The 18743-nt window shown below is 44.1% G+C and overlaps 1 protein-coding gene and 1 pseudogene across 2 annotated transcripts in view; both read right to left on the reverse strand.

The window, feature by feature from the left end:
• Nucleotides 1-3224: 3224 nt before the first annotated feature.
• The window catches only part of LOC147889200 (HrpN-interacting protein from malus protein), a 51055-nt gene continuing 35536 nt past the window's right edge, over nt 3225-18743 (reverse strand). The window contains exon 2 of one of the 2 annotated variants that reach the window (XM_087392050.1): nt 3225-3721. In XM_087392050.1, the coding sequence (XP_087248176.1) occupies nt 3600-3721 (122 nt within the window). In that variant the 3' untranslated portion in view covers nt 3225-3599. The remainder of the gene's footprint in view (nt 3722-18743) is intronic. The other variant, XM_087392051.1, reaches the window with a different exon arrangement.
• LOC147889201 (exocyst complex component EXO70A1 pseudogene) lies at nt 5886-8099 on the reverse strand (annotated as a pseudogene).

Raw genomic sequence — 18743 nt, forward strand, 5'->3', positions numbered from 1 at the left:
ACAAGGATAAATAATTTCTACAATGATGGCAATACTCGAATCGTCCATCAGTAATTACCCTTGTCCCCATACATAACATATTGTTTATCCCAAGTAACCATATTCTAGTGCTCATCAAACTCTCTCTGCTCCCACTTAGACTCTAAGTGGGAATAGGTCTACCCATAACCCAAGAACTTACCACCTTACCTTGCCGGGCACCAAGGATGTCCAAACCACTCCAACCACTTTACCTGCAAAAAAGGGTTACAATGTAGTCTAACAAATATAACACTACGAAGGGTTAATGATTATCAGAATGTCCAACCATACCAAAACCCTAAAAACAAAACAACTCACAACAAATGGCATAACAAAACTTCGAAATACCAACAAAGCAACATCACATATACTCATAAGTTGAGAAAGGCTAAAAACCAAGGGCAGCTACGCAAACCATATTGTCTCCCCAGTCTTGATTTCTTCGCCCCGCTCTTTAATCCACCCAAAAGAAGACCCCCCTCCTCTCCTTCCTGCCCTCAAAATTTGGCCCCATTCCTCCCTCTATCCTCTTAGCTACACCAACTAAAGCCCTCTTCCATCAACTAAATACATCTCTACTAACAAAACTAGATTAGTTACTTAAACCTAATCAAGCTTAACATTAGTTTCAGTAGTCATTATTAATTAGACTAACTAAAACAACCATAGTTAGGTTGGACTAACCACCACAATTAGGTTAGTCTTAACTATAGATGGGATAATTTCACCTTGGATGAATCCAAAAAAATACTGGACAAGGAGGAGGGGACCTTTTATTGAAACTTGGTTAATTTTGACACTTGTTTGGGAGGCTATAATTTGGCAAATTGGACACCAAACCAAATCCCATTTGAAACCATATTTCAACATTAAAACCTCAAGTATCTCAAAAAATTTCAAGCCCAAAATCTATCCTTATGGACTTCATTAGTCACCCAAGTTAAGGCACCATTTGTTACCATAAATTGGTCCGCAAAGGTCGAATTAAGATTTTCTTTCACCAATATCTTCAACCCATCACATACAACAATTGGGTAATCTTTAATATATTTAACAAAACAAATAGGAAAATATAACTGACATCTTTGCTCAAGTTGCAATAAAAGAAAAATATCATGTAATCTAAAGGGATGAAACCCAAGAAATTGAGCAAATGATGTAACTCGATACTATTCCACACTAATTCATCTCACAATAATTGATGATAAATCCTCCCATGCAACATTCACCCCTAGAGTGCTTGAAACATCTTAGGAAACTCTAGTATCATGGCACTAACCCAAGAAGCTCTAGAATCCTTATAAGGCCATCAAATATGATTTCAACAAACAATTGTAGCACTAATAACCTAGGAAGATTACTCGAAAGAAGAACTAAGAACCCATTAAACATTATTTATGTGGCTAAGATCAAGTAAATGGCAAGAACCCACATAATTATGAGAACTTTCTTATAACCTAGGAAAACTACCCGAAAGAAGGACTAAGAACCCATTAAACATCATTTATGTGGCTAAGATAAGGTAAATGGCTAGAACCCACATAATTACAATAATTTTCTTATACTCTTACCTAAACCCACATACTTTCAAGGACTTTCTTATACCCCCAAAGGTATATGGCACTTTTAACATATCTTCCTCAACTAGTCACATACAGACTAAGGAAAAGAACATGAAGATGCTCATGCAAATAACTTCTTTCCTCGGTTGTGCAACAACAACAATAACTAATTGATGAAGATTTTGAGTGGTTTCTAGACGTAGGAGTGGACATGGAGAATCTTCTCTTAGATCAACTGGAGGGGGGCTTCCAAACTAGAAGACTACAAGACGACCCTGCCTTACAACTAGGAAAGATCAATCAAGAGAAGAAGAAAAGGCAAAAAAATACTTAGAGATAGCGAAGAGCCTGATAGCCAAATGCAATCCTCACCTTGATAATAAGTACTTAATAGCTTGGTCCATAGGCAAACTACAAAATCCCATCTAGAAGGAAATGAAGAAGGTAAGTAGCTATGAGCACTACATTGATGATCATGGGGCAGTGATACATATCAAGGACAACACATGGGCATTGATGATGGCGTGTGTGCGTGGGTGTGTTTTCTTATTGTCTATGTGCTCGTCAAATAGATTCTCATGCTTGTCTTATAATAACATTTTCTGATGTAATTGCATCGAGCTACCTGACTTCACCCCAAAAAAGTGTGCACACATGTGCGTGCATGCGTGCATGTACGTGCTCGTCCAATAGATTCTCTTGCTTACTTGTCTTATAAATGACATTTTCTGATGTAATTGCATTGGGGAGCTGCCTTCCAATTCATTGTTACCTTCAATGTTGTGTACCTTCTCAAAGTAGGTTTTCACACCCACAAGCAAGTTATCGATGTTGCCACACTATCTCTAATTTTGAAAGACCAGCCATATCATGTTTTCTATGCGTGCATTTGGAGAAATACATTGGGGGTGCAAGCAATTAAGCAAAACCATGATGCATCTTGTCATCCCTAGTGCCAACCACTTTGAAAAGGCTTAGGTAGGTTGTAGAAGCCTACATACATGTATAGAGAAGCAAAGGAGCCAATCAAGAAAAGGAGTCAATCAAAAAACATTAATCATTTGTAAGTTTCCACTCAAATGAGTCATACCAAGCAAACCAAAAGTTTCTATCTTTCTTTTGTAAGATTTTCTCATCCAACTTCGTTTCTCAAATTGTATGCTTCAAATGGAAGGAAATAACTTTCTCTAATATGGTTTGTGCTTACAATGTACAAGCGGCTATTGACTGACTTTTTAGTCTCAAATAATTAAGCATCTCATGGAGACATGGATAGAAACAATCAAGTGTACGTTTAATAATTTATAACTTTTGATAGATACAACAGAATGAAGTGCAAGAAATCGGATTCATATTCTAATTTAAAAACAAAATTCGCAGCCAAATAGTTTGTTGTAAGTGTCGCAAGCATGTGCTATGCAAATTGTACACACTTAACACCAAATGTAGGGAGCAAGGAGTAACATTAATCAACCAAATTAGAACTGACTAAACCTAACTACATGCATTCCTCCCACTGCCCCCTGCCCCCGTGCTCGCTCGCCTCCCTTGGCCCATTCTTCCCTTACTCCAAAGCACCTTGCCTGTTTGCTATGCCGTCACCCCTCTCCAATGCAAAGAAGTGGATATAAATCATGGCCCAAAATTGGCTGTAGACAAGCCCAATTAACTCATGGAAGAAGATGAAAAATCAATCCAATACTTTGATCTTGTTGTTCACAATCATTTCAGTTACACTTCCTCTATGCAAACCACATGTGGGAATGACATTCCACACGATTGTTCCAACCATGATAGTGGGATCTGTGAAAAATGGAATTTACAAAGGCATTTGCTCAACAATTAGGGCACATCACAGATGCGCTACTGATATATGCTTTTAAGGAGCCACCTACTTCAGGGTCTTTCGACCCAATTGAACTACGAGACACAAAACAAGCCCCATGGTGTTTTGCAAAGTGCAAAAAACCCATTTCCATCCAAGTACTTCATCCCCGTGGCTCATCTGCAGATTCTTCAGTCTTTGCGTGATGAAAATGACTGTTGCTCAGCCTGCTTTAATCGCTCTTCTAATGATGCTCCTGACTTTCGAGCCTTCCTCTCATTTGATAACAAATAAAAACCTGAAATATCACAACCTGTAAATGTGAACATGGGGGCAGAACAGAAAAGACCAGTCAACTTCTTTCTTCAAAATAAAACCTCATTAGATAATTCGATTTGAGAGCTTGGACAAAATGTTCCTCTACTTCATATGACATTTGGACAAGTCAAGATAACCATGTATGATTACGGAGGAGTATTGAGCAAGGTCATCATCACGGCTCAATACCGCTCTGCCTGCTCTTCTTTTCTACCCAGCTTGTCACTGCTTGCATTGCTCCCTGCTTGATTTTCACTTAACCTATTGCTGCTTTTTCCCGGGTCAAGATCCTATCATCCTTGCCCCATTTTGCACAAGTTAGCTCTGTTAAGACTATGGATAGAAACTTGATGCCAGAACAGAGTGGAATTTACATTGCAAAGGACCCCAAGTCTCACAAAACTCACACCAAACTGTGTGCTTGGATAGACAAACTCAAAACTTCACAATGCATGGGCTGTAGTACAAACCATTGCCACATAGACACCAGCTGGGGTGCTGAGCTAGACCTCAGCCAACAGGGATGGAGAAAACCATGCGAGGCTGCCTAAATGCTGCACTCTCTCTTTTTTACTGTGTCTTGGACCACCTGGGTGGGATGAGAGATTCAGGCCTTTTGGCATAATGAGAGAGAGTCTGCCCCCCAGCTCAGCCAACCAGTAAGGGCAGGCAAACTGCCATAGAACTGACTCTCCTAGCCGTCCAAATGGCCCACCAGATCAGCTCCATGTTGCTGGCTACCCTTCTTGGGCTCCTAAAAACAATACACATGAACGGTGGATCCACAGCCCCAAATGGGCATGTAGTCCTCCTATGTTAAGAATGGTGTAAATCGCACCATGGATTAAGGTCTATAGAGGACACTAAAAGGGGACATGGGAAAACCCTAACCCTAAACTTAAGGGGTAACATTGTTCATTTTCCCACATGGCCTATACTCTTGTTGATTGATAGAATTTGATTGTGGAAGGTGTTAAGTAAGCGAGTCCACCCTCCATCTCCATGAGTCCACTAACCACTCGGAACTCCCCGATCTTCTTTCTTGTGAGATGGAGACGAGCTGTGTTCAGATACTCCACCTCCCATTTTGAAAGTCTTTTGAGCTTACAAGGCTCCGTGCTTGTATTTTCCACTCCCAAGTTTTAGAGGGAGTTGGTTCAAGAACCTCTTCATTGCAAGCTAAGGTCGAGAAGCTATGCTCATTTGTATCACACATGCTAATTTTGAGCCTTTGTAAAGGACATGTGAAAAGAGAGGAGGAAAAGAAGAAAATGAGTCTACAAGACTCTAAGAGAGAAATTTCAGAGGAAGCTATAGCTAAGCCAGATAACAGGCCCGCTTAATCAGCCCTAATCCTCTACTAGACTAGCCTCAATGATAGCAGCTAGGGAATACAGGACAGAACAGAAAAAAATCATGAGAATCAAAGTGTACAATCATAAAGACAATACCTGGAAACCATGCAGGAATCCATGGCTTGTGATGGGCTGCACAAGCAACAGGCTAGGAGGAAGATGCTAGTTCAGCTTAGAGAAAAACAGGGCTCAGCTGTAAATCTTGTTTATTGAATGTCATGCAAAGATATGAGTACAACATACAACAGGGCCCCCTTTAAAGGTAAAGGCCTGGAAAAATTACCACTTTGCATATGGGATGGCTGTCCTAGGATGCCATGTGGCAACATTAGGCCATCCTACTAAAAGCACTACTATTTATAAAGACATTTAAAGGTTGATTGGGCTAAAAATTACCTAAGTAAATTGACCTTTGTTACAGTCCACCCTGCCAATGGAAATTTGTCCTCAAATTTGCAATGGTGCTGTAACACTGAGTCCAGCTGTCAACAGTTCCCTTCAGCACATGCCGAACTGCAGCAAGAATGATGATAGAGCAGTAGATAGAATAGATGACGCACCAACAGCTCCACAGAGCTGAACAGTGGTCATATCTTTGATTGACTTCCTCTTCATGCTTACAATCTTTGCAATGTCGATACGATCCACAAAGTGCTTCCTTAATTTATAAGCCTTAGTACACCAGTTCCTCTACCATTCTTTGCATCCTACACTTCCACCTCGTTTCCTTGCAGTCAATCATTTCTCTTTCTTGCCACAACAATCTCACGATGCCTAGGAACATAACTTGGATTAGACAATGCTTCACACAAGTAGGACATTTTTGACATGCTTGGATTTTCCCTCAAAGAATTCCCCAATCATTCCTTCCAGATCTTCAGCTGTGAACCTTATGTATTTATCAGGATTTTTACCACTCTCCATCAAAGACCCAACATGCTTCAAGAAGGACCGATAAGCTGGTAAAGACACTTCTGCAACAAGCAGACGAACAGACTCCCGCAGCTCAGCACAAACCACTGAGATTGCCTCTGATGCAACTCCTCAAATTGCAAGTTTTTTCAACAAAGCCCCAGAAACACCAGTGCTCATGGTACCACCGATTCCTAAACCAGCACTTCCACAAGTAGTCAATCCTTGAATGCTAAGTCTTTAAAGAACCTTGTTCCAGGCAACACCTCTATAATTCTGTGCATGTTGCTGTACAATACGATGTCTCTGCACCCAGTCCCCTCCTAGCATCTCTTCAGCTTTTGACCTTCGGACAAGTTTGGCCATGTAATGTATACTTATCATCAGAAAAATGTATGCTAACGCAGGGCCCTGTATTGCTTGGCCTTCCCCTCCAGATTTGCCTGGAATGCTGACATTATCCGCAGCCGCAGGGTGACAGCTGCCAACTCAGAATTTGCTGGCTCAACAATCTCATCCTTACCAAACACTTGCATAAATGTGGATTGGTACTCAAATAAAACTTTGCCATGATTTGATATAATAGTAGGTCAAAGGATGCACTGTGCCATCTTATACAGGAGTCTTAGTAGCATCTTTCCTAACAGCATCCCCAATATCACCAAAAGCCTCTTCAGCAGTCTGAGATAATCTGTGTGTCAAGCCTACTACTGCTTCACAAACCTGTGCCGATGCATTTCCTCCAAAAACAATCTCAATCTCAGGAAGGAGCTCTTGCATTGTCTCAAACATGTCAAGCAACACAACAAGCTTCTCAGGTGACTTTCTGCTCTTTGCAAAAGCCTCTGGAGAGATGCTAGTACAGAACAGATTGAGTGTCCCAAAACAGTTCACCATCATTAACGCAATGGTTCCCATCTGAATCTCTGCCAATATCCATAAATATAAAATTCATCAACAATTTCAACTCTCCATTTCAACTCTCCATTGTTGGCATCTCCTTGGGTAATTGGACTAGCAGTCACCATTAATCATGGTGTCGCACAAGGTAGACCCAACTGGGTCAAATAGGCTCCTCCTTAGAGTAGGGCTTGATTAAAGCCTTTGCATCGTCAGCCCTATAGGGGTTGGTGTTTCCCACATTACTACCATCCACTTTGCTTATGGGATTGTAGTGGGAGATAGACTATCCTCACTCTCTCTGCTGCTCAATACTAACTGCAACTGCAAGATGATGCACTCAATACAAAAAGTGAGCTGTGGATGTGAGTGAAAGAATCAGAGGGAGAGAATTTAGTGGACCTCCGAAGAGGAAATAGATACAACTGAATAATGAATGCCCAAAGGGCTGAATACAACTGTATGAAGGGGCTGAAACCCTCACTGCAAAACTGGAAGACTAGACTACCTAGAGGAGGTGAATCCTCACTAGATCCCTGAAGAGGCTGAGGTTAGCCTACTGGTCTCCTGTGGGGAGGCCTGACTCTACTGCTCTGAAGGCTTGAAGGCCTAAGGAGTGGATGAAGAATGAGGGCTAGAGGCTGCCCTTTTATAGGCTGATAGGTCAGCCTGGCAGACTTGGTCAACGCTTACCGTTGACCTTGGTCAGCCGATCAACACCGACTGTTGACCAGGTTGGTCAAAAAAGTCAACGTGTTTACTTTTGGCCAAAAAGTCAACTCTGTGTTTTCTGACCTGCGATGGCGTGGCGTTGACTTCCCATTGACTGTGTGCTGATTGTTGATTGCGCAGGGCTGCCTGAGTGGCTGTACGGACGCCTACGTGGCCGTTGACCTAGCTACCTGCGCTGGCACAAGCTAGCATGGCCATGGGCGTGTGGATGCCCGTGACATCCCCTTCTGCTGAAACTCGAACTAGCGTATAAAAGGGGCTTCCCATCGTGCTGACGGAGGTGACTGTTTGTGGTATACCTGGATTATAAATCATGATCCAAATGCCTGGTTCATGAATCCGAAAATGGTTGTTGAACTTATGAATCCTGATCTGCATGTACTGAATGCCTGGATTTGGTGCTAACTTCTGGTATGGATATTTGCTGTGGGCTAATATTCCAGGATGAGGCTCCTGTGGTTTTCCTCGATGCATATAGGTGATAGGGATGGAGGAAGACTAGGTTTGAGGGAGGCATCCCGGTCTTGGTGTAACCCTGTTGCCTGCTATAGTACATATCTTGATGTAACATTGTATCCTGCTGTAATACAGTGTCTTGTTGGTGCCAACCTCGAACCCCTTGAATGACTGATATCAAAGGTCGAGGTGGAACACCCTTTTACTCCAAAAGATGAACTTGGACCCATGGCCTGGGATTTTGACATCCAAGCCTTGGTGTTGATAATCTGGTCGGACTTTGAACTGGTGCCACCAACGTGCTCCCAAGATGACATCCGCTGCCTAAATAGGTGCGATCCTGAGTGGCTGACTGTGTACCCACCCTGAGATCTTCAGAGTGGCTGAAGCTACCTGCATGTTGCTCTCTATCTGCTGCCCTGGAAATGCACCATTCAAGGTCATTGGTTCCGTTGGCGTAAGGGTGGAGATGATGTCCTCGGAACTGCCTAAGTCTGCCAGGATAAGCACCTTCTGACCACCGACCTATCCATAAAACTGAAACATATTGGGAAACTGATGAGGCTCCCCCTTCTGCTGAGCTTCAAGCTCTGGGATGACTACTGAGGTTGTCCCTGTAGTCTGTTGTTCATCAAGCTCCTCAATGACTACTGAGGTTGTTGAAGCTGTTGCTGAACCACTTGACGCAGCTCCTACTCTTAGAAGCTTCTGGTAATGCAGGCAATCTTTCTTATTATGGCCCAACATATGACAATGGAAGCAGAATCCTCCGCACTTCGCTCCCAAATGGTTCACAAGATATCACGCCAACTTAGCCACAGGTCGAGTCTCCTTCCCACCTATGACAAGACTGAGCCACCGAAATATGTGTCCTTAGAGGAGGGCTTGTGCTGCCATCTAGTCAGGAGAGAGACTTCAAGGATATCCTGGCTAGGGATCTACTCGTCATCAATGAGGTATGCCGGTGATGTTGCTTGCATGGAGAAGGCGTGCCTCCCCTCTGTCAGCCAAGCCACCATCCCCCAAGTGAAAACACGACGGATCCTCCATACCTTCGTTAGGATCCTAAGAGAGCGCAACCATATCCTTAGAGCCACGAACACCTTCACAAGCAACCCACTATCGTCTCTAGGTCACCTATTGAGAATCAATGACACATCCATCTCCCTACATCGGTATCAACCAATGGCCAATAGGAAGAAACATGAGATCTTTCTCAAGCAAAGGCTGGTCCAAAGTCTGAACCAAAATCTAGAGATAACTTATGTGGGGATCTGCTGCTCCACCCAGTGTCCCTCCTTGGATAGGCGCCATGGATGCTGAGGCCTCCAAGTGAAGTCATCTACCGATTTGTGTTGTGTAGGAAAAGAACTCTATCTCCTCAGCCCTGGTAGAGCTCTGTACTCAGGATCCCACTCAATCTCTCATAACAACAAGCGACCCTCCCAATGCCACAAACGCCACTGAAAAAAGTCCCCTTTGCAAGGAATGGGATCAATAGCCCAGCACCTCCCTCGCCACCCAACCACTCCAATGTGCTACCGAGCCAAAGAGGTGAGGGCATCGTCGCCTTGAGGGTCGGCATCCACTGGATCCGACTCTAGCAATAGCTGTCCATGGCCAATGCTCTTAAAAATTACATAAGGATCACTGCATACAGCCTTGAAGAGGAGTCCAAGTGACTCTCCTATCCTAGAGAACTGCCCAAACCATCGAGAACCATGCTCTGGAATGTGGTCCACCCTAAGCCCCTCACGCCATGACATTGGGATGGCAGCGCCAATCTCCGCGAGCTTGCCATCACGGGCACCACTCAAATGAGCCACTACCTAGAGTCATTCTCCCCCTGCTCAGAAAGGCAATGCCAAACTCCCCCTGTCAAAAAGGCAATGCCAAGCTCGCAAGGAGCAGACGGGTCCGCTCTCTCACTTTGCCTAAATGATAGGGTGGTGGCGCAACATGTGCCTATCCTGATCTCAAACCTCTGGATACCAAATCAAGAGCTAGCGCTCAAACTCATCCCTGCACTATGGATTGGCCTGAATGAGGTGGGCACAAAGGTGACACCAAACCCTCATCTAGCTCTGCATCAACCAGCGACCCTTCCCTATGAGGAGGCCTCTGAGTAAATCCACCTAAGAGACTGTTAGAAATGACCCAACAGAGGGGACGCACAGCGGAAGACTGATAGTAATGCCCAGGTGCTCACACAGTGTGGTGTGGGATGTGGAATCACAAACTTCTTAACTTATGTGCATAAAATAGATGTACAGACTCATCAATAGACAATGAACCAGCCAGATAGAGAAACCACCAAAATAATATATTTCCGTCCAAAGCTATGGACACAATACAAAAGAGATAGATCCAGAGTCCCACCAATGGTGTGGTCCTCTGATCTTACCACAAGGTCCTTCTCCTATCTGCCAATTATCTCTAGACTCGAGCCCGCCTGCTCCACCTTGAGCGTAAGTAGACTTTCCGTCTAGATCCCTTCCACCTTGCTGTCTTTGCACCAGCCTAGGTGGGCAGCACTCTGAGCTAGGTCTGCAGCTCTACAGCCCACTTGTCTCCTTCTGAATAAAGGTCCACAGGTGGCTGATCTGCTGCTCCAAGTGATGATGATCTCAGCACCTTGCTGCCCTAGAAGACAGCCAAGGTCCACCCCTTCCTGGCTAAGTCTGCAGCCCTTCAAGCACCCTCTCACCTCCTGAATATAGGCCCAGAGGGTGGCTTCCTGCTGCTCCTTTCTGCCTCCTGGATTGCTGGCTGCTGGATGATGAAATGAGGCAAGTGCCTCTCCTTTTATAGGCCTCAAGGCCCTTTCAAATGGACCGACCAGCCAGCCCTAAATGGGCCGACTGGACAGACCTGGTTGGCTGGCCCAACCGTCGTGGTTGGCTCAGCCCAACCAGCCCTATATAAGGGCCCTAGCCAGGCCCTTTTTGGACTGCTGCTAGGCTCCCCTTTGCTGCTGTTGGAGACCCTGCTGCAGGCTGTATACCTGCCCATAGACCCCCACTATGGTGCGCTATTTCTTGGCTCCCTGATCTGCCCACACGTGTGCGCCTCAGCTCCATACTGTTGCTGACGCCATCCGTGAGCTCATGGCCTCTTCTCTTGGGTCCCTACTGCTGTCCTCTGCTCTGCCTTATGCTCCTGCTTATCAGCCAGGTACCCTTCTCTCTTCTTTTGGGGCACATCCTGCCCAAGATCTCCCTCCCCCACGCTCTCCTCATATGGGGGCTTACAGATGGGGAGGTGACCTTTCCAACAGAGACTACTTCCACTGCCCTCCTATGCAGAGTGTATTCCTTAGAACCCCCTATTGGAGTAGGAGCTTCAATGGAGATCCACCGCTACAATTGCTCAACTGACAAGGGAAAGCCTGGCAGAGCTCCAATATAGCAGCTTCCTGCTCTCTCAAATTGCATGACAATAACTATGAACATTGGGAGTTCAAACTGGTAAATATTTTGCAACTAAAGAACTATGAAATGTTATCAATGAGCAAGAGAAAATACCTGAAGCTCTAGCAGCAGCATCAACAACACCTTTAAAATATATCAAAATTCAATAAAATCAAACACATTCAGATGGAAAATCTCAATTGGCACTTAATATGATCAACTTTAACATCAAGGACACCATGATCTCGATAATCACAAAAATAGCACTAGCAATCAATCAATGGAAAGCATCAGGAAACAAGTTTAATGCAAAGAACATGTGTCTAGAATCATAATGCTTGAAAATCAACTCAACAATGCAAAGAAGTTAGCATTCGAGACATGTCCAGATCATCTTGTCCGATTGAAAGATCAGACCAATTGCCATCAACTCGCCAAAAACAACCAGCCAGTCTGGTTTTCAATTCATGGCAACAAATTCCTTAAAGAAGTTAAAGTACTTAAAGAGTCTCATACTTCTCCTTCAGGAAGTACACCCATGTCTTCCTGGAATAATTGGGATGTCAGAAGTAAACCTTGATTCGACATTCAGTGGACCACAAAGGATAGAATATATCAGTGATCATTTTTCCTTGAACCTTTCTTTGGAAGCTTTCCATGGTTTGGTTTCCCACAATACATCCTTTGCAAATAATCTTCTCCTGTCAAAGATGAGGAAGGCCATTCACAAAACCTTTCATGTTCATGAGGACTAGGCAGGTGGCCAAACCTTTCATGCCACAAGATTTCTTTCTTGCTTAGCTTACTTGGGAGATGCAGGCTTTAAGTCAAATATAGATGATGTCACTCTATAAAGGCCTCCTTTCTCAATTCCCCAGCTGTGATTTTAAAATCATCAGCCTTGTCTCAAATGAGACTTTCTCCTTCATCAAATTTCATCTTCTTGTTATGTTTAGAAAGGGCACTAAGGGATAGAATGTCTTCTGGCCTAGAGTCTCCTAACCTGACTAAGTTTATCAAGAATGATAGGACAAGTCTCACAAGAGATAAATCATTGCATAAACTCAAATGCATGAGTACAAAAGGTAGACGTTTGCTATGTAAACTACACAATTAGTGCGCATTGAAATACCAATGCTTTGTTGAAATAAGAGTCTCTTAGAGTTATGAAGGAATTTTCTAGAATAAAGTCTAACCAGCAAAGGACATCTTCAGCATTTACATTTGTGCAGTGCACCTTTGCTTTTTCAAATCAAGGTTTATTTCATCAAATCAAAATCAAAACGCAAGGCTGATGTCTTAACACTTTGCATGTATCTTTTTCATATCTATAATTGAAAACTTGAAACAAGCTTTCTTATGTGAGACTTCAAAACTTCCAAATCTATCTTAGTATCGAGTGTAGTAAAATCAAATGTTTCAAGCAAGACTAAAGTACACTTCTCTTCGACACTCCATAAGAGTTAAAGATCTTTGTGACTGGTATAACCAGATCATTCAAAATCCAACTTAAATCTACTAGAACATCCCAGTGGTGGTGCAGGTCGTGGGCAACAAGGACAACAAGCTCCCCCGGTCGGGCAAGCACCTGCAGGTATTACTCTTGAGCAAAGAAGGCGGGATACTCATAATGCTCAAGCCTTGTCTTTGATTTCACTCAATATCAAGAGGTTTATTGTCCCTCATATTAGGTCCTACCGAACTGTCTCATATTTGCGCAGAGAGCTTGATAATGTGCACATGGATGAGGGTGACTCTATGCAGGAGGAACATGTCACCCGGACTCAAGATTTGCGAGAACAACTCTTAAACATTGATGAGGCCATTCCAAACCCACACCTTCTTACCATTACTTTGAACTCCTTGCCGGAGTCTTATCTTTCTTTTCATACGTCTCTCAACCTTTCGATGCGAGGGAATCAGAATTGCCTCACTTTAGCACTCTTGTTGTAGGAGTAGATGTGAAAGAATATGACTTCACGTTCTCATAGTGGGGAGCATGCTTTTTCATGCGAAGGATAAGGACAAAGAGAAAATTCAGCCAAGTCATGCCTCTAGCAGTGGTTCTAGACATGCACATGCAGGTGGGAAAGATAAAAAGGATGCTTTCAAGAAAATCAAGTGCCATTATTGCAAAAGCCTAGTCATCACATCAGTGAATGCCCCAAAGGGCTTGCAAAAGAAGTAAGGCAGTCCTCTCCGGGACACTTCTGTGTCAACAAGGATGATCGGCCTTCACTAACATATATCTGACCTGGTTGCCCCGCTGCCTCCACCCCGTCCGCCCCCTCTGCACTCCCCTGCCCTCCTCGCCGCCTCTTTTGCTCCCGCCCCTCCTGCACCAGCTCCTGCGCCCCCGCCCGCCTCTACTTCTCGTCTCTGCTGCCTCCCCGCCTGCTTGATGTGCCCCCCCCGCTTGCTACATCTCCCGCCACCCCGCTTCCCTTCGCCTCCACCATCTCTGCCTCCTTCTCCTCCACCTTCGCCCCCCGTCACCTCCACCTCTTCCGCCTCCCGCGCCCTTCTCCTCTCCCCCGCCGGCTCCGCTCTCTGCCCCCTTTCCTCCCCTCCTACTCTCCCCCCTCGCCTTCTCGACCTCCTTCCTCTTCCGCCCTTTGCCCTCCTTGCCCTCCTTCTGTCCTTGCCCCCTCCTTCGCCCCGCCTCATCTCCGCCTCCCCCTCTAACGCTCTTTTTCCCCTTTTTTTTATTTTCCCTCCTTGCAACAGGAGCACTTGTGCTTGTGAAGGCGAAAGAAAAACCTTGGTGGTGACCCTTGGTCTGGCCAGAGGGGCTCTATGGCAGCACCCTCAAATCCCACAGCCATTAAGGTTCTTCTTTCCCCAGACTCCAGCTGACAAGCAACAGGTACAGTAGGCAGTTCAATCCCTCCAGAACAAGGCGCTTGTGGGCAGCATCCAGAAGCTGTGGATGATCGGACAACATGTCTTCATCCATCCACTTGGCATCCAATGCCGTATAATTCTTGAATTTTACAAGATATCTGTAAAACTCCTTGCCCTGAGGGCCTTTGCGTACAATATAGTACACAATCTCCTCCGGCTGAAGGACCTCCTCCAGCTCATCCACTGCTGGTGGATCCTCTGATACTGGCTCTGTAGGCTTTGGCCACTGAGTTTCTTTAGAAGACTCACATGAAATGCATTGTGAATCCTCCAATGCTCTGGCAATGCCAACCTGTATGCAACCTCATTTATTCTTTCTGTAACCCTGAAAGGGCCATAGTATCTAGAAGATAACTTTGCATACACTTTCTGTTTGCCTTTAAACTTGCAGAGCCTAGCTTTCTCAAACTTCAAAAGTACCCAATCCCCTTCCTTAAGATCAACTGTCTCCTATGCTTATCTGCAGCTCTTTTATGTTTCTCTTGAGACCTTTCAATTGCTGTCCGGACTTGGCTGTAAGCTGTCTGGAGGTCTCTCACAAACTGATCAGCTGTAAATATTTCATCCTTGGTCCTCATGATAGGTGGCAGAATCACCTTCCCACAAATGACCTCAAAGGGGGCTTTCCCTGTAGAGCTGTGTACTATATTATTGTAAGCAAACTCTACCAATGGTACGTACTTTTCCCAGTCTGAACCTTGGTCACCCACGCAGCATTTCAGCATATCTAATGCTGTAGAATTCGCTACTTCACTTTGACCATTTGTTTGGGGATGGAAACAAGAAAAAAAATTCAAATTCGTCCCCATATTATCAAATAAAGCTCTCCAGAATAGACTGGTCATTCTGGGATCTCGATCACTGCCAATGGACTTAGGCATACCATGGTGCTTAAAAATCTGTGCCATGAAAAGCTTAGCCATATGATCTGCCTTTATGGTTTTGCGAACCGGAATGAAATGAGCTTGCTTGCTGAATCTATCAATGATAGTCCAAATCCCATCATTCCGTGACTTTGATCTTGGCAAATAAAAAATGAAGTCCATTGTAATACTTTCCCACGGTGCCTGAGGCACAAGAAGAGGCATAAGTAGGCCAGGTGCCTTCCATCTATCATACTTCACTTTCTGACACGTAAGGCATTCAGTAACAAACTGATGTATATCTTTCCGCATCCCTAGCCAAAAGAAATACCTCTCTAGTGCTAGAGTTGTTGCGGTAATTCCTCTATGTCCAGCATAGGAAGGTGCATGGCATTCCTCCAAAATCTTTTTCCTCATCTCCTGGGTGATGCATAGGCAGTCATCTTTCATTAAATACCCATCTTTCAGGGAATAGTGGCTGGTGGACTGCCCCTCTTGCATTTGCTTTAAAATCTCGCCAAAGTTTGCATCATTAGCATATTGCTCCCTCATGCCTTCCAGGTCCTAATGATAAGCAATAGTCACATTATTGACCTGGGGTCTTCAGGACAAGGCATCTACCACTCTGTTCCGAATTCCTGGGGTATGGACAATCTAAAAATGATACATTGACAACATATTTGCCCATTTCATATGCTTCTCGTAAAGTTTTGTCTGAGTTAGAAAATATCTCAGACTTTGGTGATCTGTTTTAACAGTAAAATCTGCACCCAAAAGATAGTGCTTCCATGTATGGATGGCATGGATTACAACCAATAACTCTTTCTCATAGATTCCCAGATATCTCTCTAGCATCCTGGAGTCTCCTGCTCTCATAGGCCACCACATGACCATTCTAATGCAATGCAACCCCAACACATTCCCCACAGGCATCACAATCCACATCAAATGGCTGATACAAATCTGGAACAATTAAGATTGGCTCTATAGTCAGCCTCTCCTTGAGTGTGGTGAAGGCTGTCTTTTGAGGAATTCCCCATCTGAACGCTGCATTTTTCTTAGTAAGATCGTGGAGTGGACCGGCTATATCCGCAAAATGCCTGATAAATCTTCTGTAGTAAGAACACAGGCCTAGGAAACTTCAAACTTCATGCACAGTTTTCAACTCTAGCCATTCGTGAATGGCACAAATCTTTGCCGGATCCATCTGTATCCCATCTTTGGATATTATATGCCCCAAGTAATGGATTTCTTCCAGGAAGAATACACTTTTCTTGCTATTTGCATAGAGCTGATGATTTCTCAGCTCTTGAAACACTATAGCAAGATGTTCCTTGTGCTTTTCTTCGGACTGAGAAAAGACAATTATGTCATCGAAGAAGGTACCAGTGAACTGTCTGTAGGGTCGAAAGATATAATCCATCATCCTATTGAAAGTAGCTGGGGCATTTGTCAATCCAAAAGGCATCACCAGATATTCATATAACCCAAAGGTAGCGCGGAACGCTGTCTTGTGCACATCCTGAGGCTGTATCCTCACTTGGTGACAGCCACTCTTTAAGTCTATCCTGCTGAAAACTGAAGCTCCATTTAACTGATCCAGCACATCATCAATGCGCGGAATAGGGAATCTATTTTTGATGGTCATTTTGTTCAATGCGCGGTAATCAACGCACATACGGAATGAACCATCTTTCTTCTGTACTAGCAGTACAGGGGAACGAAAAGGAGAAGAACTGGGATGAATCAACCCCTTGGACAACAAGTCCTGCACCTGAGTCATAATCTCCTCGCTGAGTTGCACTAACTCTGTATGGGGGCCTATTGGGTGGCTCGCTACCAGGAATGAGTTCTATGCCATGATCCTCAGGTCTCTCAGGGGGTAGCTCCCCTGGCAAAGCGTCAGAAAAGCAATCTTTAAAATTTTCAAGGAACTGAAATTTATTCTGATCTACCTCACTTATTTCAGCATGCATTTCCACATCTCTCTATTTTACAAAAATCATGTAAGCTGAAACTGCAGACTTTATTTCTTTTCCAACAGAACTATTTGATACAATGGGAATAGTTTCCCCTCTATTCCTAGCAACCACACGATATACTTTGCCCCTATGTACAAACTCCAGCACTCTTTCAGGAAGAGTCAACTTCACTGCCTTGTGATGGAACCAAGGCATACCCAAGACTACATCATGATGTTTCAGTGCAAAAATGAAGAAGTCTTCCTGATCCGCATAACTTTGTACATGAAGACGGAGCTTCCCTATCAAGGGAGTGACTGACACAGGGTTTCCACAGAACATATGATCGGCATCCAAAGCCCTGCCCAATTCCTCCGTCTTTATTCCCAGTCTCAGGGCTAGGTCCTCTGATATGAAATTATCAGTAGCCCCTCGATCAAATAAAATCAGCGCTTACTGGTCTCTGACTTTGCCCCATGATAGCAGCACTTCTCGTTCTTCTAGGTTTGAAACATGACCCAGTATGTCAAGAAATCCTCCTGCCATTGGCTTTTGCGGTTCCCATGGCTTCTCTGTCTCTTTTTCCTTCGAAGTTGAAGGCTTTTTTAGGCACTAGGCAGCCACATGCCCCTCTTTGCCGCACATGAAGCATTTACCCTCTTTCCTGAAAGTTTCAATCTATTCAGGGGTAAACTGTGTTCTTCCCTTATATGACTTTGAAAACTGAGTACCGCTCGGCTTCTGAGGCTGAAGCCCTTTCTTTCAACCTTGGGATACTCTTTCTTTTCTGATTTTGAAAAATCAGTTTTCTTCCTTTCAGCACGTCCTGCATGCAAGGATAGTACTGTAGATGGATCTTGTAACGGCACAAGACTAGCTACCGAAGCTAAATGCATAAGGTCTTGAATGTTCTTTGCTCCCAAAGCATTTACTACTACCTGAATTCTTGGACTGAGACCTGCTCTATACTTTCTCATTTGAGTTCCTTTGGAGATCTTTTTGAAAGGTGCAACCTGCAAATAGGCATCCCAAAACTTTTGGTTGTACACATCCACTGTATCTCCTACATCCATATGCAAACTATCCCAATCTTGAAGAACATGATCTCTAAACTGTTTAGGCATAAACTGCTGATAGAAGGCTTTCTTGAAGTCCTTCCCCTTCTTTGGGGCTGACCCATCTGTGGTCTGTGCACTCCACCATACACTAGCTGTTGCTGTCAAGCGCAAACTGACCATTCTTAACTTGGAGGATTCTAAAAACTTTTCTGTACCGAATGCAGCATCAAACTGCCTGATGAACTGCAATGCTTTGTCTGTATGACCAGTGTCCATTATAGGTCATAAACTTGACAGATTTACCTCCCTCTTTGAATTCCTTGGTCTCTCTAGAAGACTTACTCTTCCTAGACTTCTTGTGTTTCCTTCTTTTCCTGGATGGTTTATCTGATAAAGAAGAAGATACAGAAGTCGAGCTCGAGGTAGACGGTGAAGGACTCGGAGATCGGTGATGATGCCTCGATCT

This window comes from Dipteris shenzhenensis, chromosome 20 (genome assembly GCF_047967505.1).
Source record: "Dipteris shenzhenensis isolate YYH24624 ecotype China chromosome 20, Dip_SZ_1.0, whole genome shotgun sequence".
NCBI lineage: Eukaryota > Viridiplantae > Streptophyta > Polypodiopsida > Gleicheniales > Dipteridaceae > Dipteris > Dipteris shenzhenensis.